General features: G+C 38.4%; 1 protein-coding gene and 1 non-coding gene across 2 annotated transcripts in view; one reads left to right on the top strand and one right to left on the bottom strand.

Moving 5' to 3' along the window:
- Positions 1-22,683, top strand: part of Trpm6 (transient receptor potential cation channel subfamily M member 6) — a 131,718-nt gene that overhangs the window by 100,993 nt on the left and 8,042 nt on the right. Inside the window, 7 exon segments of the mRNA XM_090329291.1 lie at positions 1,323-1,348; positions 3,376-3,439; positions 5,945-6,000; positions 8,209-8,495; positions 8,960-9,042; positions 9,819-10,024; positions 17,428-17,479. Coding sequence (XP_090185417.1) covers positions 1,323-1,348; positions 3,376-3,439; positions 5,945-6,000; positions 8,209-8,495; positions 8,960-9,042; positions 9,819-10,024; positions 17,428-17,479 — 774 coding nt within the window.
- Positions 18,207-18,313, bottom strand: LOC150065039 (U6 spliceosomal RNA). Its single transcript, XR_016535081.1, has one exon. It is a non-coding gene; the product is annotated as a U6 spliceosomal RNA (small nuclear RNA).

The following is a 22,683-nucleotide window of genomic DNA, read 5'->3' on the forward strand; positions in this document are numbered from 1 at the left end:
CCCCTCCCTTTCCCTTCATTTCTTTTTCTCCTCTTCCTCCCTCTCTCTTTCACTCTTCCTTCCTTCCTTCCTTCCTTCCTTCCTTCCTTCCTTCCTTCCTTCCTTCCTTCCTTCCTCCTTTCCTCCCATCCTCCCTTCCTCTCTTCCTCTCTCCCTCCTCCCATCTCTTTCTGCCATTTTTCACTATCCTAGTTGTCAAACCAGTAACTCTGAAGAGAACTGGGACAGAGAGAAGGTAGCTTGGAAGTATAATGAATTTATGGAAAGCTCACCTGTCCATGGCATTGAGTATTGACCTGGAATTTTATTTATTCAAAGAAATAAAATTTGGAAACAAAGAAAAGATGATTCCATTTTATTTTTTACTTCGTTTGTTCAAAGACAAAGGTCTTGCTATATTTCTTAGACTAGCTTGAACTTGCATGCTTAAGTGGTCCTACTATCTCTGCCTCCCTTTCTCATGTGACATCAAATTATCCACATTACCACAAGGGGCACAATTCAAATCATCTACTCTACAGGAAAACCAATCTATGCTCTTAGCAGGTAGAAGGTGTTTCTCAATGGATGGTCATCAGATTTGTTGGAGATGGCCTATCTCAGGATCTACCATCCCGGCAGCACTGCAAGCCTGCCTCTAGACTTAGAGGACTCATGACTTTCTTTTCCCAAAGGTTCAATAGTTTATGTTCATGCAGAGTGGTGGGTTATTGCAGCATGAAATTAAACAATAATTGTAATTGTACTTTCTTCCCTAAGGACCTTAAATACTGGAGATATTCTTTGAATGCATTTATTCAGACTTGCCCATGGCCGCTTGTGCACTTGAGCAGGGCAAGTTACAATTTAAGGAGAGCTAATTCCAGCTTTTGAACATTTAGGGGCCACGTGGGCTAATGAAACTGATTTGTAGGCTTGTCCGGAGACATTCACACACTCATTTGTAGGCATCTACTTTGCATAGTTCAGTAACCCCTTAGTCTAATTGATCTAAAACAGCACAAACACAGTTAAATCTTATATATGTTGTGTGATCACATAGCTAATTAAAGAAAAAAAAGAAGAAAATATGCAACGGCTTCTTAAGTAGCTTAGGGTGTATATAGCAAGTAACTTAAGTGCATATCTGGTGCTTGGCTTTTTATGAACATAATTGAAGGCCTATACATTTCTCTATTGATAAAGTATGAATATTTGGTTATTATTAGATGATATTGGGTGGTTATACATACATATGCGTTGTTGTTTCTGTCTCAAGTATTTCTTTTGTTTCGTCAGAGAAAGATGTATCTAAATATTTTCACTTCTTTCTCCCCAAACAGGAGGCAAAGTTCAAGTGAAATCGACAGTAAGTTTTTATTTGTATATTTTTATTTTCTCCATATTAATGTTGGGGTTCGTTGGCCTGCTGAGTCTTGTATAGGCTTTGAATTTATAGTTGTGGTCTACTGTACTCTATGGAAAATGTATTAGAAAAATAGCATTGATTCTATTTTCGCAGCTAAATCCAGACCATTTTGAAATATTTGTTTTGACTGATATTTCCCCATTTTTTCCCACGAAGGAAGGTAAACCCACTGAGCTTGTTTCTACTATCTGACAGTTTTTAGTGTCATTTTGTTTTGGTGTGCTGGGATTGAACTCAGGACTTCCGTTTGCTAAGCAAGGACTCTCTATGTCTTAAAATCTTTTGCTTTTAGTTTTTTTTTGTTTTTAAGATGGGATCTCATGCATTGTTTTGCTGTATTTATCTCCATTTTCTGAGTAGCTGGGTTTACAAGCATGAGCCACCATACCTTGGCACTTACTGTCATTTAAAAAATCACATTATCCGTTAAGGACCATTCCTTATATTGTTTGTAGAAGGCATCTCTTATAAAGTTTCAATAAGATTATATCCCATATGACCAACTAGAAGCAACTTCTATAGGCAAAGGCTTTATTTATTTGCTTTGCTTACTGCTCTTTTTCTTGAGAATAGGCCACGGACTACCTTAAATACTTCGATAAACATAATCATATTTTCCAGGTCCTTTCATGATGAAGCCAGTAATGAAACTAAGGTTTATGACATTCCGATGCTCACGTCTTGTAAAATAGACCACACTGTCTATAAAGCTCTTATCTCTATAGAATTATATGGAATTAGTATATTCCATAAACACTTCAGTATTTATCTTTGCTTAGCATACAGAATTTGGTCCTGGGGCTTGAATTCAAGGTCTGGAACATTCTCCCTGAGTTTTTTTTTTTTTTTAAATCTCACGTTAGTGGTCTACTACCTGAGCCACAGCTCTATTTCTGGTTTTTTATTTTGGTGGTAGCTAATTGGAGATAAGAGTTTCACAGACTTTGCCTAGGATGTTTTAGAACAGCAATCCTCAGATCTCAGCCTCCTGAGTAGCTCGGATGATAGATGTGAGTTACTGGTGCCTGGGCAGTCTTCTTTCTGTATTTTTAATCTACTATATTGTACTTCTTTTTCTCTAGGGCAGGAATGTCACCTGATTTGCCTCTCATTACCTGTAGTGGGTGCTGAAAACACACATTTGATTACCAAAATAATTTGCTGATCCTTTTTTTCTTTCTTTCTTTTTTTTTTTGCTATGGACCCTCAAAGAATTCTTGCTCCCTTACTTACCCAGTCACAAGAAGCTGCTTACTAGGTAGAAAGCAGTTGTTACCATGAGACTAAAGTTTCTTCAATTTAATTTTGATTTTTTAAAATAAAGTGGCAAACTGTTGCAAAGACATTCTCTGGAGTCCTGGAATTTAGATTTGGAGCAGATGGAAGAGAATGAGTTAAACTCAGAAGAGCTTTCCCCAGCATAGGTGTGCAGCCAAACACAGTTTGTCTCCTCCACCCCTCCCTGTGCTGTCATAGTCTCCATCTCCTCTTTGTTTCTGGTATCTAATCTCAATGCATTTCCATCATTTTGTCATTATTTCAGGTCCATGAGGCAATGCTGATAACTTGGCATTAATAATGCCTTTCTGTTAGTAGTGCATCTTGGCAGGGAGCTGTGAGAATCAAGCTTCTGTGGTGTCATGAACTGTGATAGGCAGAGAAGTACCGTCTGGTACCCAGCGGTGTAATTGGTTCAGAGGAAATCCATCTTGGAGGCTAATATTACCTGTCTTTCTTCAATTCCCTGTATAAATGTGTTTGGAGATATTACATTGATGATTAGAAGCTGTCAGGATACCATGCGCAATAATGTGGTTAAAAGATATCAGGAGAGCTTTTTTTTTTTTTCACAGTGAGAAGTCATTCTGATTAACCTGGTCAATAATAACTTTGAAGGCAATATCTTCATATGTGTGTATTTATCTCAAGTCAACTAATTAAAATGCCAATCTGTCCTGTAATTTCAGGCATCTCAGCCTTCTTCAAAAGCCCCCAAGAGTCTCACCATCATTATTCAGGTAGGAAGCATGTGTGCATACAGGTCAATTGAGTTAACTGTCTGAATTTGGGATTGGAAACAAAAGTGGGGATCAATTCTATAGTAATGGTCACACCCCACACTTGGCAATTTGTTTAATCAGATGGGAAATGACATCTAGATGTGTTTTGGCACTGACTTCAAAAAAAACAAGTTGTCAGGATTTAAAAAAATTTGGAACTGAGAATGATGATACACACAGGGGAGGCTGGGAGACAGGAGGATTTCAAGTTTGAGGCCAAGTAACTTGGGCGACTCAGCAAGATCTTGTCTCAAAAACAAAGCAAGAAAGCAAGAAAGCAAAGAAGAAGAAGAAGAAGAAGAAGAAGAAGAAGAAGAAGAAGAAGAAGAAGAAGAAGAAGAAGAAGAAGAAGAGGAGGAGGAGGAGGAGGAGGAGGAGGAGGAGGAGGAGGAGGAGGAGAAATAAAGAAAGAGGAAGGAATGATGGAAGAGAATTTTGGATTAAAAGATAATTATTTCTACTCTGTATATCACCTTCATAATAACAGCTAAAAAATAAAAATTAAATAAAAAAGATAGTTATTTCAGGCCTTCATTGGATGTACTACGGTTAAGGAACTCCCCATATGTGGCTGTCTTTCTAGCTTAGTGTTTAGGTTCTTTGCAATGCAGAAACTTTTTGTTTTGATGTGATTTTGGGATTCTTTTCAAAATCTTCCTGCCTGTGCCTGAAATGTTTCTCCTGATCTATCTTGCAGTCATTTCCAAAGTTTTAAGTTTGACATTGATCTACTTTGAGTTAATATTGGTAGGTGATAACAGTACAATTTTCGTTTTCTACATATGGATGTCCAGTTTTTCCATTGCCAATTATTGAAGATGTTATCTTTTTCCATGTACAACACCTTAATAATAACAATACAATTATATTTTAAAAATATATATTTCAGCTAGGCACTAGTGGCTTACACCTTTAATCCTAGCTACTCAGAAGACTGAGATCTAAGTTCATGTTTTAAAGTGAGCCTGGGAGGAAAGTCCATGAAACTCCAATTAAGTATAAAAAATGCTGGAAGTAGAACTGCGTCTCAAAGCTCAGGGACAGCCCCAGGCCTTGAGTTCAAGCCCCAGGACTGGCACTGAAAAGAAAGAAAATTCAAAAAAAAAATTATATCCAAAAGTTCTAAATGTTGAAAGGGAAAGATAACCTTGGTATCTTAAAAATTCTTTAAAAGCTCTAAGCCATCCCCTAACTAGAGATCTTAATGCGTTGCGCTTGAGATAAGACAGACCTTTCGTTCTTAGTGGAGAGTTTTGCATCTTCCAAAGGTCCACAGTGAACATGATCACTGAATAGATGCCAATACCACAGAACAAGTCCAACAAAGCTGGCCTTACAAAGATGTTATTAAACAAAGATGCCAAGGGTCTTGACTCTCTGAAGCAACATCACTTTACAGTGCTTCCATTGTCTTTTGTTTTTTTTTTTCAAGAGGGAACAATTGTACTGCCCCTTCCTCAGGATCAGTCTGTCAGAGGGCCAGTTGAGAATTCAAGAGAACACACTTTGAAATGCAAAACAATGTAACAACCAACTGGACATGTGCCACTGGGTGGTTTCTTGGGGGTCATTGTTCTCAGCTTTGGAAGGGATAATACCCAAATCCTTTACACAAGGTTTTTCAGCCCAACAGTAATCTGTTATTTTGACTCCAGCTGTCAACTTTAAAACGTCTCTGGTGAGGAATAGTGTAACTCATATCAACTTTGATCTATTAGGCTATGGCTCTTAATAGGAAAATGCAGATAACTTGCTTCTAATTAAAATTCGTCTTCAGTTCTCTCTGGAGGAGAAAAAAAAATTGATGAACTGTGCAAAAATCAACAGCAGGTGTCCCCATAGTCCACTGTGTTTTGTATTTGCTTTGGAAAAGGAAAACCAGAGAGATGATCATGGATTATGAAACCATTTAAAAGAACGTTCCATATATATATATATATATATATATATATATATATATATATATATATATGAATTAGCATGACAGTTGTTGTCCGGGACATCCTATTGTGTGGACTATGTTGCAAAAATCTTATAGAAAAATGTTCCTAAGACATTTGAGACATAATGTATAGCTTTAGAATACACATAATTGATTTATTTATTTTGGTTGGTCATGGGGCTTGAATTTAGGGTGCTATTCCTAAACTCTATTAGCTCAAAGCTAGTGCTCTACAACTTTGAGCCACAGTTCTACTTCTGGTTTCCTGGTGATTAATCAGAGTTAAGAGTGTCAGGGCTTTTCCTGTCAGGGCTGGCTTAGATCCAGGATCCTCTGATCTCAGCCTTCTGAGTAGCTACGATTAGAAGTGTGAGCCATCAGTGCCTAGCCAAAATATATTCTGATTAGGAAAAAATGAAAGAGTGTCTGAAATGAGTTATCCTGGTATTACACGAACATATTGAGGTGGGGAGGTTTCCTGTAAATTTAATGCATTGATAAGGACTTAAAACAGCAAATCTGCTTTTGTTTAAGGAATAATTTAATGAGGCTTTCTCAGACCATACCATTCACGCCAATCCAACTGTTTGGTGAGTAGCATTTCTACCTTCTCAAGTCTGGGCTAGGGACTGAGGTATGACTCTGACTACCAAGGAGAGCTCACAGAGCAGGTGCATTTTTTATTTGAAAATTTCCTTTTGTTCATGGTTGTAGGTTAGGGAGATTCATTTCCTAAAATGGACATTCTTGCAAAGTTCAGGATTTAGGGTCAACAGCTACCAGTGAGTAGCAGCTGGAAGAAACTAATAAGGTTGTACCTGGCATTTATTGGGTGAAGACCAGAGTGCATAAGAAAGGAAATAAGACAAAGTCTTTTAATTGTCATTTATATATTTATCTTTTACCAGTACTGGGGCTTGAACTTAGGGCCTCATGTTCTTGCTCAGTTTTTTCACTCAAGGCTGGTACTCTACCCCTTGAACCTCATCTCCACTCCTTTCTTCTTCACTGGTTAATTGGAGATAAGGGTCTTATGGAGTTTTCTGCCTAGGCTAGCTTTGAACCTTGATGTTCATATCTCAGCTTCTTGAGCAGCTAAGATGACAGGTGTGAGTCACTGGTGCCCAGCTGTATATAGCTTTTCACCTGTCTGTTTTATTTCGAACCCACTGAATTCTCTGACCCCAGAGGGCAGGTGCCATGTTTCAGGGGTGAATCTCCAGCTCATATTAAGCCAAGGCTAGCAGGGACTGTCTGTGTAGCAGGAGAGATCACAATCAAACAGTCAATGGAAGGATGTTCCTGTTACCTTTGAACTTGGATCTCAGCCTGCTCAAAGGAGAGACCAGGCTGGACTGATTGCTAATGCCTTTTCCTCTACTTGGCTGCTTGGCTGTTTTTACAAATCAATAGCTCTGCTGTAAATCCTTTAGGGATTAGGTCTCCAAAGTGATTTTCAGTGTACCAAGAAGAAATAGTTGAAAATATGTTATTAAGAATTCTCTAAATGTGTTTATTGGTAAGGAATTAGACACAACAAAAGGAACTGTATTCACAACAAACAAACAAAACAATAAACATTGGAAGCAAAGAAGTAAGCAAATGAGCCAGTCTAAACTCTGTTTAGGTGATGTTTCTTCTGACATGCAGAGTTAACACTGCACAGTGGAGTCCAGGCTCAGTAAGACTTGCTCCCTGGTAGATAGCTTATGGTAGCACTACTAAGCTTAGAGTTTTGTGTCTAAAAGTCTTTTGCATGGGATTGGATTTATATTTGTGGCTGTAGCTCCTGTTAGCTGTATTATTGTGGGTTTTTTCTTCTTCTGGGGTTTCAACTCAGAACCTAGGTGCTGTCCCTGAGCTTTCCCCCCTCCCCCCACAGGCTAGCTCTCTACCACTTGAGCCACAGCCCCACTTCCTATATTATTATATTTAATCTTTACGGTAAAAGAAAGAAGTGAGAATTACTTTCTATTACCATTTTAATGAATGAGGAAATGGAGGCTTTAAGGGACTTCTCAAGGGAATGAAGAAAGAAGGGAGAGGTTCTGGGTTGTGATGTTGATACTGTCTGCTATCTGACCCTAATGAGTTTAACCATGCATTCTCAGTTGGGTACTATCACCTCTAAAGAAGGAGTACTACCTCCCAACACACACCCAAAATTTCCATAAAGCACAGAAGCACAGATACACATAGAGCTCATAAACAGATATTGTGTATTTTTGATATTAATATATCAAGAAAATGAATGAGAAAAACATACCTAATAAGGTCCTCAGATGGCAATAATTATAGGTTAAATTACCTTATTAGAAATATTTGCCTTAACAAAAGAAACATACCCTGGCATGGATATTGTTTTTTGTCTATTTAGAATCTATAATAAGTATAATTTAGGTTGACATTTCTTTTTCAGTTCTGAAGGTTGCTCAGGGCTTTGAACTTGCTGAGTATATGTTCTACCACTTGAGTCAGACCCTCAGCCCTTTTTACTTTAGTGTTTGTTTGTTTTTAATTTAAGATCTTTATTTTTTTCCGCCTAAGCCAGCCTGGACTGTAATCTTTTTAGGATTGCCATAGTTAGAATGACAGATGTGAATTATCATGCCCAGTTTATTAGTTGAGGTTGTGTCTTGATAATTATTTGTGTACAACGGTATGGAGCTATATATCTTATCTCCACTTCCTGAGTAGCTGGGGTTGCAGAAGTGACCTACTGAATCTGGCCTAGTGTAACAGTTCTTGAATATTTTGTGGGAACTCACTGCACACTTGGTCCTCACGTGTCTCTGCAGCAGGAGAAGAAGTGACGATCTACAAGCTGGAGGAGAGTTTCCCTTTGAACCTTGATAAAAGCATGTCCTCTTGGTCCCAGTATGGGAGAGCTGCAATGATCCGGGTGTTGTCTCAAGAGGAGCTGGGCGGTGGCCTCCGAAAAGCCATGCGAGTTATCAGTACTTGGTCTGAGGATGACGTTCTCAAGCCAGGGCAGGTTTTCATTGTGAAGTCTTTCCTCCCTGAGGTTGTGCAGACGTGGCATGAAATCTTTCAGGAGAGCACCGTGCTTCATCTTTGCCTCCGGGTAAGTCTGAAATCCAGAGACCCAGAGCCCAGATGGAGAGATCTGCTTGGATTCCCATCCCAAACCATTATCTGCAATAAGAAAGGAGCCTGTTACCTTTTGAAGAGGTCGAGTTTTGTTACTTTTGCTTTGTAAGGCTTTTGGTTTGGTGAGTAGGGAGCAATGAGGATTACATAATGTTAAAATTTCACATTTTGAGCAATTTCTAAGATTTCTGTGGTCATTAGTTAGTAGGTATATGTTAGTAACCATGTATCTGTATAATACACATATATAACCATGTATACACATTGCCCATATTTACACATTACATATATTAATTATGTTTTTATTATACATGCACGATGTATGTATATGTGCAATATATACAACATATGTAACATACATTACATATATGCATGTAATATATGTAATATGATATAGAAGTATACATATACGTACATATAAAATGCCTTGTTTTGTAGGAAATTCAACAACAAAGAGCTGCCCAAAAACTAATCTATACCTTCAATCAAGTGAAACCACAGACCATTCCTTACACACCAAGGTAAGGGAATCATAACAATTGAGTCCTTTCTTTTAAGGATGTCTGTTGCTGTCTTCTCAGTCCATTAGTCTTGATAAATGCTGGACCCACTGGAAATTCCCATGACCTTAGTTTTGGATTCTTCCTCCTATAGTGATATATAAACTGGTGCAAAGAGCATCAGATTGTCCAGAGATACATTAGACTCTATCTCTGAGGAGTTTTAGGCAGACGCTATGACCTTCATCTCAACCATCTGATGTTGGGTGGAGGTACATGCTAACACCCAGGACCACCAAGGTAGAAGAGTCTTCCCACTTCAAATGTAATTTCTCCCTTTTCCTCAGCAAGTTAAAGGGATTTTGGGAAATTCGTAAGAATAAACCCTTACCATGTTTCACTTGAGTGTTTTCACACACATGTATGTACTCGTTTACCAAGCCCGATCATAACTGAGTGCTAAGAATTTACAGAGAAGCTTTATTTCTTTCCTTTCCAAGGAACTTTAGAGAGCACAGCAAGAAAAGTTGGGTCGAGTACTGGTAAAAACTGGGAAGCTTTTCTATAGGAAGGAAGGTGTGATACATAGGGGGCAAAGCAAAGCAAAACGAAACCAAAAACAACACCAAAAAAACCCCACCTCCCAGGTTTTTGCATTCGACCCTGTACGGAGAGAGCAAGGTCATGCGCATTGCAGCTATGTCAGGGCAGAGTTAGGAGAACCATCCTGCCATGCTGATGGATAAGTCTCACTACTGCTGTCTTGTGTGAGGCCAATGGTGTCTTTTCCATCACAGGTTCTTGGAAGTTTTCTTAATCTACTGCCATTCAGCCAACCAGTGGTTAACCATTGAGAAATACATGACAGGAGCATTCCAGAAGTATAACAACAACAATGGAGATGAAATTGTCCCTAGCAACACCCTGGAGGAGCTGATGTTAGCTTTCTCTCACTGGACCTATGAGTACACTCGAGGGGAGCTGCTGGTTTTAGACTTGCAAGGTGATTGATGTGCAAAATGGAACTCCACAGGCCTGGGACAAAGCTCTAACTAATCTTGCCAAAACTTGGGTGGGCCATGAAGTGGGGCACACTGTTTAGTGGAGTGTGTGTGTGTGTGTGTGTGTGTGTGTGTGTGTGCCTGTTCTGCTACTAAGGCTTGAAGTCAAGGCCTAGATGTTGTCACTTAACATTTTCACTCAAGACTGGCCCTCTACCACTTGAGCCGAAACTTTAAGCTTTTTGATGGTTGATTACAGATAAGAATCTCATAGACTTTTCTGTCTGGGCTGGCTTTGAACTTCAGATTTGAGCCTTCTGAGTGGTGCACAGATCTCTAGATTTGAAGGGAAATAGAGCCATTTTTCAGTGATGACATGAACATCTGGTATTCGGATTCCTACTCAGAGTAAGGAAGCAATGAATATAAGCAGCTGATTGATTAGCTTCTCAGAATTTAAAGATACAAAAAATATGGAATTAGATGGAGAATGGTTTTTCTTTGAGAAACTTCCAGGTTTATGGCTTTGACTTGGGCATTTGACTACCATTAAATGTAAATGTACATGATTGGATATATAGGAAAGTTTAAATTCTGGCTATGTTTTTGTAGAATTTTGAGTTTATTGCCTTAACAGTTTATAATTGAGCTTGTTCTCTTTGCCATGTCGCTGGATGTGACAGCTCGTGAGAGCATAGGATCAGTTCGAGAGAGTCAGTGGCTTCTAATTTAGTGCAAGCCTTTGATCTGCACATCTCTCTACTATGGACACCTCACATGCGACTTCTAATATTGCAGCACACACAGAGTATCTCCAGCAGGCTTTCCTTGCAGGGATTGTACATAATATGTATTAAGGTCAAAGTTTAGTCCTTGGGCTCACTGACTGAGGCTTTGGTTTTAAATAAGGGATTTAGCCTAGGAACTTTCATAGAAGCTATTTCATTTAATCCCAGAAGCAGCACCTCCAGGTAGGTATTATGAGGAATTTAGGCCCAGAAAGTTTAAATAACTTGCCCAGGGTTGCATGGCTACTTAAAGGGAAGCCTAGATGCAGATGTAAGCTGAGCTGACCAGCCCTGTCCTTTTCTTCTGCCTTATTTCTTTAACAGCATCATGCCTAGAGGAAATTCTCACCTCATGATGCCTTTAAACAAGCTAGGCCTTTTGTCTCCCTCTTGTCCTCTCTGTTTCCCCCGGCTCTTCATTTCTGAGACTCTGTACTTAAAGCCATGCTTGGAGGTGGAAGAATGTCTAGAAAAATATACTACTTTGAGGCAAGAAGAGCAAGAGCCAGTAGGATTGCAAAGTCACTTTGGAATTGGTGTCCCATGCTCAAGAAATGAATATATACTTTCAAAACTACATAAAAGTATTCCTTCCTTTGCGACTTCTGCTGTTCACAAAGTTGGACTGTAGTTCTAAACCCTCAAACACAATATTTTAGGAAGGCATCTACACAAATTGAAAATGACCCAAACCATTCTGCTTTTTAAACCAGCAAGTGCAGGGTGAACAGAAACCTGGGACATGATTGCTCCCTGCCCCATCTGTTTTTGTCACTCAAGTTGGGGAGTTTGATTGTTTTCCTCTGAACTCCACAGTTTGTGTTTTGACTTTTGGGGTGGAGTTGCTTAAAAAGCAAAAAAAAAAAAAAAAGGAGAGACAACAAACAAACAAACAACAACAACAACAAAACAACCAAAGAAAAATTTTAAGGAATTAATGATGACTCTTTAGTGTGTTTTGTATTCCACTTGAATAGGTTTTTGTTTAATGATGTTTATGTTTGGGGATTTTTATGTCTCTTAGTAATCCAAAGTGACATTAAACAGAACAAATACTGTGTTGATAGTCTTGGGGGGAAAAAGGGAATTAACTTTATTCTCTTCCTTAGTAATTATGTGAATTACAGAAATAGGCCACTCCAAATAAGCTATGTCAAAACATGGACCTTCAAAGAAAGGAAGAGAGTGGACATCATAGAGTGGGTGGGCCAACATTTGAGGTAGTTATCCAAGACTTTGGGGTAATTCGTTAGCCCTGAATTTATGGGCCAACAGGAATCCTATAGTAGTAATTATAACCAGCCCTCCTGCTGCTACTGGTTAACAGTTACCAAGTACTTATTTGTGCCAGGCACTTGACTAAAGGCTTATGTGCATTATCATATTTAATCCAAACCAGGATGGAAATGAAAAAAAAAAAACCAAAACAAATGGGAAGAATAGAAGGCATTTAAAAAAAACCGCCTAATGGGTTTGGTTCAGTTTTATATTATATTTAATTTACTTTTCTTTCTGAGTTTTGGAGAGATGATGGCTGAGTTCTGCCTGGTGGTTGGGGATGAGGGTGGAGGGGGGATGAGGGGCTCAGCAGCAGCCCTTAGGAGGAGCTTTGGAGTTGTGGCCCTGGCTCTACCACATTGCAGTCCCACTTCCTTCACTGGTGCTTGGGAAAATAATATGCACTTAAAAGTTGTTAGATTGTTAAGGAGCTGCACTGAGACATGCCCTTGGCACATGGTAAATCCTCAATAACTGTGAATTCCTGTTGTTTCTCTGCTCTGAGTGACCATGTGTGCATGTGTGTACATGCAGGTGTGTGCCTGAGGGCTGGGCCTTCGTTTTATTGCTCAAGGCTAGTACTCTGCCACTTGAGTCAAAGCCCCTACTTCTAGCTTTGTTTGGTGGTTAATTGGAGATTAGAGTCTCACCTCACAGGATTTTTCTTCCCTGGGTGGCTTTGAACTGCAATACTCAGATCCCAGACTTTTGAATATATAGCTAAGATGACATATGTGATCCACCAACACCTAACCTCTGAATGGCTTTTTTTTTTTTTTTGGTAAGTCATGGGGCTTGAACTTTGGCCCTGGGCTTTGTCCCTGAGCTGAGCTCTTCAGCTCAAGGCTAGTGTTATACCACTTGAACCACAGCACCACTTCCAGTTTTCTGGTGGTTAATTGGAGATAAGATTCTCATGGACTTTTGTGCCCAGGCTGGCTTTGAATCATGATCCTCAGATCTCAGCCTCCTGAGAAGCTAGGATTACAGACATGTGGTGACCGGCTGAATGGCGTTTTTAAAGCCGAAGTGAATCTGCGGGTAGGCAGGCTGCCCATAGCACTGTGGTCACTCTTAACCACACATTGATGGGAGACTCCAACTTTAGTCTCTGTTCCCTACTGCTTTAAGGGGTAGAAGGAGTTGGAGACAACTGAGTGTGTTATTCTCCCAGTTCCTTTATTTATTTATTTATTGTTATTTTGTTGTCTTTCTTCCAAGAGTGTGCCAGTCATTCACCCAGACACCACCATGCCAGGCCAGGAAGCTGAACTTGAAAGAGTGGTGGGGCCAATATCCCATCACTTGTAATTATACTGACGTTTTCCGGTCTTTGTTCCACTTACATATGAGAGTCTGAATCACCATTATTTCACTTGGAACCCTACACTAATTCCCAGCAATGGAAATTAAAAACAATTGTATTTCACATTATAGTGATGTGTAGCCTTCTTTTAAAAAAAATCTCATTATATACATTTTATTTTCATTTCCTCCCAAAGCTATTGGAGATACAGTATTAATATTTTTCCAACAGAGCAATTTCTGGATTGATTCATCATCCACACCATCACCATTGTGAATGGCAATGCCACAAAGAGGGTAACTTCCTTTTACAGATTAGAAGCTCATTGATGATTCAAAACTGGTTAAGATCAGAGAATCACTATATGATTTTTCTTCTGTTGCCTTGGCACTGGCATTTACTTTTAGAAGTCAGAGCTATCATGACAGGTTTTAAGGGTTAGGATTATCATTTTCCCTACATTTTCCAAATATCCAGATGCTATGTATATACAAGGGGCAATGATTACGGTTTGTCTATTGGGAAGCACTTCTTTTTACCTTTTCCTTTCCTTTCCTTTTCTTTTCTTTTGTGCTGGTCCTGGGGCTTGAACTCAGGGCCTAGGCATTATCTCTGAGCTTCTTTTGCTCAAGGCTATGCTCTACCCCTTAGCCACAGCTCCACTTCTGACTATTTTAGGAATTTATTGGAAATACGAGTTTCTAAAGTCTATGAGACTTTATTGCTGCAGCTGGCAGTAACTGTAGTCCTCAGATCTGAGTAGCTAGGGTCGTAGGCATGAGCCACTGGCATCCAGCCAAGTGGGCAGTCCAGTGTAGCAGGGAGAAACAGGCAATGTGTGGCATGGCTGCCGCACACTTTGAAAGGCCTCTAAACGTGTACTTAGAAGTGAAGCTTTGAACTGTTATAGTTTGTGGATACTTTTACTGTGTGTGTGTGTGTGTGTGTGTGTGTGTGTGTGTGTGTGTGTGTGTGTGATGCTGGGAATTGAACCCATGATCTTGCACATGCTGTTACACAAACATCCTCATTCGTAGCTATATCCCCAGATTTTGTAGATACATTTTAACCCCATCCATTTAGCAATATGGGAAACTTCTTTTCTTCAGCCAAGAGCATCATTGAGAAGATATACAGAATAATCAATATAGGCAGACAGCTGTGGGGAGCTGACAAGAAGCCCACAAGAAGTGCATATGTCTGCTTCATCATGTGTCAAATGATTTTGGGGGGCAGTGTTTTCCTTCATCCAACAGGAGTTCTATTGATTAGGAAATATTTTGGGGAAAGGAGATAAATCAGAAATACAGTTTTACTGTTGATTAAGGAAATTTAAAAATTTGACTTTATAAAAGGGCGTAGATAGAATAAAAACATTAGCTGACATTCTCTTAGCTGCTTCTTCTTTTCTTTTTTCTTTTTTCCTTTCTTTCTTTTTTCTTTTTTGTTAGTTGTGGGGCTTGAACTTTGGCCCTGGGCATTGTCCCTGAGCTCTTCAGCTCAAGGCGACTTTCCTACCCTTGAACCACAGTACCACTTTCAGATTTTTAGTGGTTAATTGGAGATAAGAGTCTCATGATCTTTAGTGACCGGGCTGACTTTGAACCATGATCCTCAGATCTCAGCTTCCTGAGTAGCTAACAGGTCTGAGGCAACACACGGGGCTTGGACAAACTCTTCTTGACAGAACTTCCTTTTTCCCAACTGATACTACCTCTTCAGACATAGCATATTTCTAGCTCAAATTTACACCACTAAATTAAATCAGGGTAAAATTTATAACTTTTGTTCTCTCTACTGCAGTACTTGAGATAGTTCTTCCTGTCTTTCTCCTTATTTATTCCATGGTCAGAAAAGCAGGTTTTCCTAGGCTGTGCGATGAGAAAAGTAGAAAACCCCACCCTGCTTCTTGCTTTGAAAAGAAAAAAGGAGAGAGCAAAGCATGTTCATTTTGCACATTTCCTGTGTGTTGCTTTACTGTCTCCTTTCCTATTCAAAATCAGTGGCCAGAGGTTCTTAAAAGGCTCCTGGGTAAGACTAAGAGGATCCATGGACTTCATTGAGAAAAATTAGACCTTATTAAGCCAGTATCTAAAATTTTATCATTTCCATCAATTATGATGTAGACTACAATCTACATGGAAATTATATATAATATATAAAATATAGTATACATAACATGAATTATGTTTTATAATTTTAATTATATAATGTAGACTATGCAATATTAATTATATAATAGTCTGTTATGTATAAGTTATATATTATAAAGTAATATATAACTATATAATATATGTATATATGAGCATATTAACACAGCATCTTACATTGTTGACAGATAGCTCCAAGTTGGCTGTCACAGTAGATTCTTTTATGTAGAATATTGATAAAGAAGTGTGTGTACGTATTGTAACACAGCATTTCAATATCAGTTTTTCTTTTAATACTTTGAATTTAAATTGTGCATGTTAAACTATTAATAAGAAGGTCTCTTATCTTTACCAACAAATAAAGAAGGCCCAAAGAAAAGTTGAACACTAATTCTAATCTCAGACTACATTATTTCCCTAAGGAAATCAGTCTTCATGGGAAAAGGCTACATGGATTACCTTTGCATAAAAAATGTTTAACATAGTAGAAAAACTACAAAACACAGAAAAGACCTTAAAAGAGTTCAAGTTTGAAACTATGATTTTTGGCTATGTGCTGGTGGCTAGTGTGCTGATGTTAGCTGCTCAGGAGGCTGAGATATCGAAGAATTGTGGTTCGAAGCCAGGTCAGTACAGAAAATCTGTGAGACATTTACCTCTGAATAACTGGAAGTAGAGCTGTGGCTCAAGCACCTGAGGGTCAGCTTTGAGTGAAAAAGCCAAGGAACAACATACAAGGCTCTGAGTTCAAGCCCTAAGTACCAGCACAAAACAAAACCAAAGCAAAACCAAAATAAAACAAATGCAGAAACAAAAACTCTTTTCCCTCAACCAACAGAACATAGAAGTTTTGAATAATCACCCACAAAAGTTAATTTCTTTCCAGCAAAGAGAACAATACAGGTGTGGGTTTGCGCTCAATGGGTTTAATTGCTTCTTTAACTGGTCTGAAACAGCACAGCCGCTGGAAGAACACCCCTTGATTGCTTGTATTTTGTAACAGTGATTCACTTTGATTGTTGACCCCTGGATGGGTAAAGCCTAACTTTTAAATTGCGCCTCTGTTATCTTTTCAGGCTTTGGTGTCATCTTTTAAAAGGCAAATTTTATTGAAGACACTTAGATTAAAAAAAAGTGCCCATACCATAAGCACACATCTCAAAAAATTTCTCAGCTGGGTGTGTAGGTGGAACCCCCTTGGAGATCAAAACCTTGGTGTCATTTTTATTCTCCTGTTTATAAGAGCTATATATATATGTAGCATTTGATGTGCCTCTTTGATGGGGCAGAGACCGTACCTGCCAAGCCTCACAGCACCGTGTACCTTGCTGAGCCTTGATGGAGTCCATCTGAAGAGACCCTGATGGAGTGGGAGGAACATAGCTTTGCCCAGCTTTAATCCTGTGAAGGCCACCTACGGTCTGAGCAAACTGACAAATTATTCCATGTCTTTGAACATCAATGTACTCATTGATGTAAATGAGGATGGAATGTAAAATAAGGACAGGCGGATCATATTTCCTTTTCTTTTATGATTGCTGAGAATCAGAGAAAATAAAATTAGAAGGTCTGTGTATACCAAATAGTAAATGGATGGCAGATGCCCTCATGGGTCACTGTGAATGCAGCACTAAAACATTCATTTGTGGCCTGGAAGTTTGTTATAACAGAAGGGCTAGTGGGGCACAGCACAATAACTCAACTTTTCCAGTGTTCCTGGATGATTTTTATAGTACATCAAATTCACATGGGGTTTAATTTGCTGCAGAGTAAATATAATAACCTTTAAAAAAAAGAAAGAAGAGTTTGATGATTGTTTTCTTGAATTTCTAAGAAAATAAGGCCCCATTTGCTAAATGAGTTTTTTTTTATCTTCTTTTGAGGTGTTGGAGAAAACTTGACAGACCCATCTGTTATAAAACCTGGAGACAAACAGTAAGTTATGAGTGATCCCTTGAACAACTGCATTGAACTTGTACAATTTTTTTAAAGTTTATTTTTAGCTATGACATAAAACTATAAAAATTATATGTGATTAATGGGGCACCATGTAACATTTTGGTAGATAAAAATATTGTGTAATGCTTAAATGATTTGTGACTTTTTTAAGCAAAGAAAATGATTTACAGAACATTGTCAACAGACTTTAGGATTAGTTTCTTGGTACATGGGCTTGATCGTAGGGCCTGAGAGCTGTCCCTTAGCATCTTTATTCAGGACTGGAGCTCTACTACTCAAGCCATAGCTCCAACTTCTAAAGTTTTGCTGGTTAATTAGAGATGAGGCTTTCAGATTTTCTTGTCTAGGCTGGCTTGGAACTACTCCTTCACAGCTGAGATTGCAGGAATAAGCCACGATTACCTCGCTACCCGTACATGATTGTAAAATCATTTTATTATCATACGTGCTTTTTGTTAAAAATTGTAAAGGTGATGTACAGAGGGGTAGCAGTTTCCTAAGTCAGGTCATGAATACATTTCTTTTTGAACAAATGTCACCCTGCCCTCATTTTCTCTCACTTTAACATACATGCTTTTGCCTAGTTCCTATAGTTTGTTTTTCATATAGAACTAAAACAATAGGGTTTTCTTACTTTTGTTTATAGACTATGGAAACTTATTACTATTGTGTTTTTATCATCAGATTTTAGGAACTTGATCTTAAAAATGTGGAACGCTTTATGAATTTAAGTGTCATCCTTGCTCAGAGGCCATTTTAATCTTCTTTGTATCGTTCCAATTTTAGTACATGTGCTGCTGAAGTGAGCACAACAATAGGAGTTTCTAAAAACATAATTAGGAAATGAGAATAAAAAGAAAGTTTGATGAATCAAGACCCCTTTGTACAGTCACTTAAGGATAATAAAAATAAAATAAGAGGAGTGTTTGGAAATAAGACCACATCTGTAGCTGGATTTGTAAACAGAAATAGAAACGATAAGGGCCAATGCATCAGGCAGGATTTGGTGGCAAATTTGTCTTTGAGATGTTTAGTGGTCCCAGCGTAAGTGATATATGAAGGAGGCTTAGTTTCCACAGGAGCTGATGCTAACACAATGTCTCTGTTACCTTCACAATGGAATTACTGTCTCTGATCTCAGTATCTTCTATCACATATTGATGAAACAAAATTTGTTGACCTTAAGTGCTCCTCAGGAACAGTAAATCGGGAGAGGTCAAAGCAATGAGCCTTAAGAAGGAGGCACCAGACTGCCCAACCTAATTCCAGCAGAGTCATAGAGAAGAACCCCTCAGTCACCTATCCATCTTTTGAATGCCCAACGGCATTTTGTCCCATCAGCAAGCTTTGGGGAAGATGTAGCATGGAAGGATCCAAGGTTGTGTTCTTGTTACAAGTAGAGTTAAAAGAAGTGATGCTGACCACAATGCTGTCAAATGTGTGTTTGCATCAGGATCACCAGGAGAGCTTGCTAAAACAAGCATTTCTAATATCCTAGGTTTAAATTGGACTAATAATCTGCATTTCTAACAAGTTCCAGGCAATTCTGTGTTACTGTTCCATTGACTATACTTTGAGAACTGCTGGCATAGAACATATTAACTTAAGAACTTTTCTATCTATCTATCTATCTATCTATCTATCTATCTATCTATCTATCTATCTATCTATCTATCTATCTATCTGTCATCTATCTTGCACCACTATTGAGGTTCGAACTCAGGGCCTTGCACTCATCTGTTTTTTGTTTTGTTTTTGTTTATCTGCCACTCGGGCCACACCTCTGCTACGAGCTTTTGGTTCGTTAATTGGAGCTCTAAGTGTCATGGAGTTTTTGACTGGGATGGCTTCCCACTGTGGTCCTCACATCGTAGCCTGTTGAATTATGGGCTTGAGTCACCAGTGCCTGGCTCCTCCAGCTCCTCCCTTTCCTCTTTCTCTCCCTCTTTCTCTTCCTCTTCCTTCTTGAGTCACATACCTGAGTCTTCAAGATGCTGAGATCATAGGTGTGGACTGCCACCTGTGGTAACATTTTTAGTTTTGTTGACTTAATGTGGTTACTTGCACCTTGAGCAGTAGTCTATATCTGTATCTCTTCCAGCAATGAGCTATGTCACCACCTATCTAATCTATATCTATATCATCTGTGTCTAGAGCAAAATTGATGCAATAAAATTAAAAAAAATTATGTTTCCTCTCCTGAAACTCATATAGAGGTAGTCATTTCAATGCCCTTTTTCTTTTCATGAATTATTATTATTATTTTAACAAATCCAAATATAGTCCCATGTATAGGCCTGTTTGCAAAGACTGCCTCATATTAAGAGAAGTGTCTTAGCTATTTCATTGGATTAAGACAGCCACATCACCCAGAAGCATCACCGAATTCCTATATTTACTTGACCATGTAGTCATGCTGTAACTCTTAGGACACACATAAGCCTTTATATTACTTTTCACTTTAGGAGACCTAGAGAGTTGTGAACCAAGAAAATGATTTCATTATCCCCTTGTGCCCAAGGTAGCAGAAATTGTTCTAGAAGAACTTTTTTAGGGGGTTGGGGGAAGGAAAGAGGGACAAAAACATGATAAGGGGCATCAAGGTATCAAGTTTTAAGAAGTAATGCACCCATTACCTGACAAATGTAACTGTAAACCCCTATAATTTTCCTGGTGATAAAATAAAATAAAAAACAGAGAAATTTTTTTTAATTTCCAGTCTTGGGGCTTGAACTCAGGGCCTGGGCATTGTCCTTAGGTTTTTCTCAAGTAGTACTCTACCACTAGAGCTATAGCACCTCTTGTGGCTTTTTTTCTCTGTATGGGGTACTGAGGAACAGAGCCTGGGCTTCGTGCATGCTAGGTAAGTACTCTATCACTAGGCCAATGCTCCCTTCCCCAAGAACTTTTTCAAAAACATTTTTTCAGTAAAGAATTTTTGCATATATTATTACAAACCAAGTTTATGTATATATATATATTTCTATTGCTCATTAAATTTTGACCTTGGCATATATTACTTAATGTGACCTGAATATTTTACCATTTTAGAATTCTGAGATTGTGTTATTGTTATCCTACTTGACAGGTAAGTATTTAATTGCCTTCTATAGGCAGTGGTTCTCAATTTTTATTAAGGTCACTAGGGTAACTGAAAAAAAAAAAAAAGAAAAGAAGAAGCCTAGGTTTATCAACCAAGTAGGATGTCTTCATCTTTACATTTTCCCATATGATTTTATGAACAACTAGATTTTGTGGGAACTTTTTTTTATGACTTGAGAACAATCACTGTGAACTTTGGTAGAACAGTATTTGAGTAGAATTTGTGTAAAGATTAGTATGTAGAAGATGCTTCTACATACTAACTTGGGGTGCAATTTGGCTTTATGGTGGCCACAATAAGAAGTTTGATTTTCTCACATTAATTAGTACAATTAGAATGATGCTGAATTCACTCATGTTCTTTTTTTTTTTTGCCAGTCCTGGCTTGAGCTCAGGGCCTGAGAACTGTCCTTGGGCTTTCTCAAGGCTAGAGCTCTACCACTGGAGCCACAGAACCACTACTGGCTTTTTTTTCTATGTATGTGGTACTGAGGAATCGAACCCGGGACCTCGTGCATGCTAGGCAAGCACTCTACCACTAGGTCAAACTCCCAGCCCTTACTCATGTTCTTGTGTGCAGGTCTTGTCACACAAATCATGGACTGGTAATTTCAGCATCATAGACTATTGTTAGAAACGAAGTGTCTCACGACACTCCCTAGACAGACAGAACCAGAATCTGACTTTTCACAAGGGCTTCTGGGTGATTGGACATGAAGCTTGGGAAGCAGTGATTTAAGCAAGCACTTTAACATATTTATTTACTTTAGCTCTAGTAACAACACTGAAGGCAAATGTTTTTAGCCACAGCCTACAAAGAGGAAAACTGTGGATTCAAGTTTTGAGGGCTTAATTTGTTAAGTTTTGTGTGTGCTAGATCCTTGTCTGATGAATAGCAGGTAAAAATCTCCCATTCAGTAGGCTTTCTTTTTAGCTTGTTTGGGGTGTCCTTTACTGTTTAGAAACATTTATGCTTGATGCTTTGATTTGTTGTGTTTCTGGATCTTAATGATGAAATGATGAAGAGTTCAAATAGTACAAATTTCTTTTCTTCCCCCTCCCCCCACTTTTTTTTTTAAAGAAAAACAAAATCAAAACTTAACACAATTAGCACCAAGAAATGGGTACTTGTAAGGGGTGGGGTGGTACCAAGATGAATGAGATAGACAATGAAATGAAGAAGTGGTGATGATGGAGAGAGTGAGTCAAGAATTCATTGTATATTCCAAAAAATTAAGAAGTGTAAGAGAAGGGTGGGTCAGAGGGGGCTGAGATTGGTGATGGTCACACGAGATTGTTGAGTAACACAGATCAAAATACATTGCATTTATGCACTGCTTTGTTAAATGATACTTCCCTTGTACAACTACTTAAAGATAGTAATGAACATAAAATTAGAATAAAAAAGAACACTGAGAGTTAAGGAGTCAATGTAAAAATATAAACTTACATCAAAAGAAAAGATGCTGGGCTGGCTGTTGTGATTCTCCCCTCTAATCCCAGAACTTTGTGAATGAGCATAGGAGGATTTTGTAGTTTGAGCTACATATGAAATTGTTTGAAAACAGTAACAGAATAAGGAACAGAGACAGAGGAGAGACATTGAGAGAAGTTTGTATGGTATAACTTCTAATATTGTTTAGAATATCCATTACACTTAACTTTCCATACCCTTCAGTCTTTTGGTTGATAGGTGGGGGATTATATTGTATTTCTAGATAATTGGTCTCATGGTTTTAGATAGTTGACAAGGAAGAAATGATGATGAGAGGTTCTTTAGTAAATCTAAGTATAGATATCACTTAATTAGCATTTCCTTCATTTGGAATCAAGCCACCACCTGCATTTGCTGTGTTGGGAAAAATCTGGAAAGCAGCTAGTTATGTGTGTATTATTACTATTTTTTAACAAAGAAGCTAGTTATGTATTATAGTATTACTATTTTTTTAACATATTTATCTGAGACTTCAAGGTTCTAGACATGTGGTAGGGGTAGAATCTCCATACAACCTCTCCTTTTTTTCTCTCCTGTTTTCAGTGAGTGATCTAGGCCCAAGTTTATATATATATATATATAT

This window comes from Megascapheus bottae, chromosome 3 (genome assembly GCF_031878675.1).
Source record: "Megascapheus bottae isolate mThoBot1 chromosome 3, mThoBot2.hap1, whole genome shotgun sequence".
In the NCBI taxonomy this organism is placed as follows: Eukaryota; Metazoa; Chordata; class Mammalia; order Rodentia; family Geomyidae; genus Megascapheus; species Megascapheus bottae.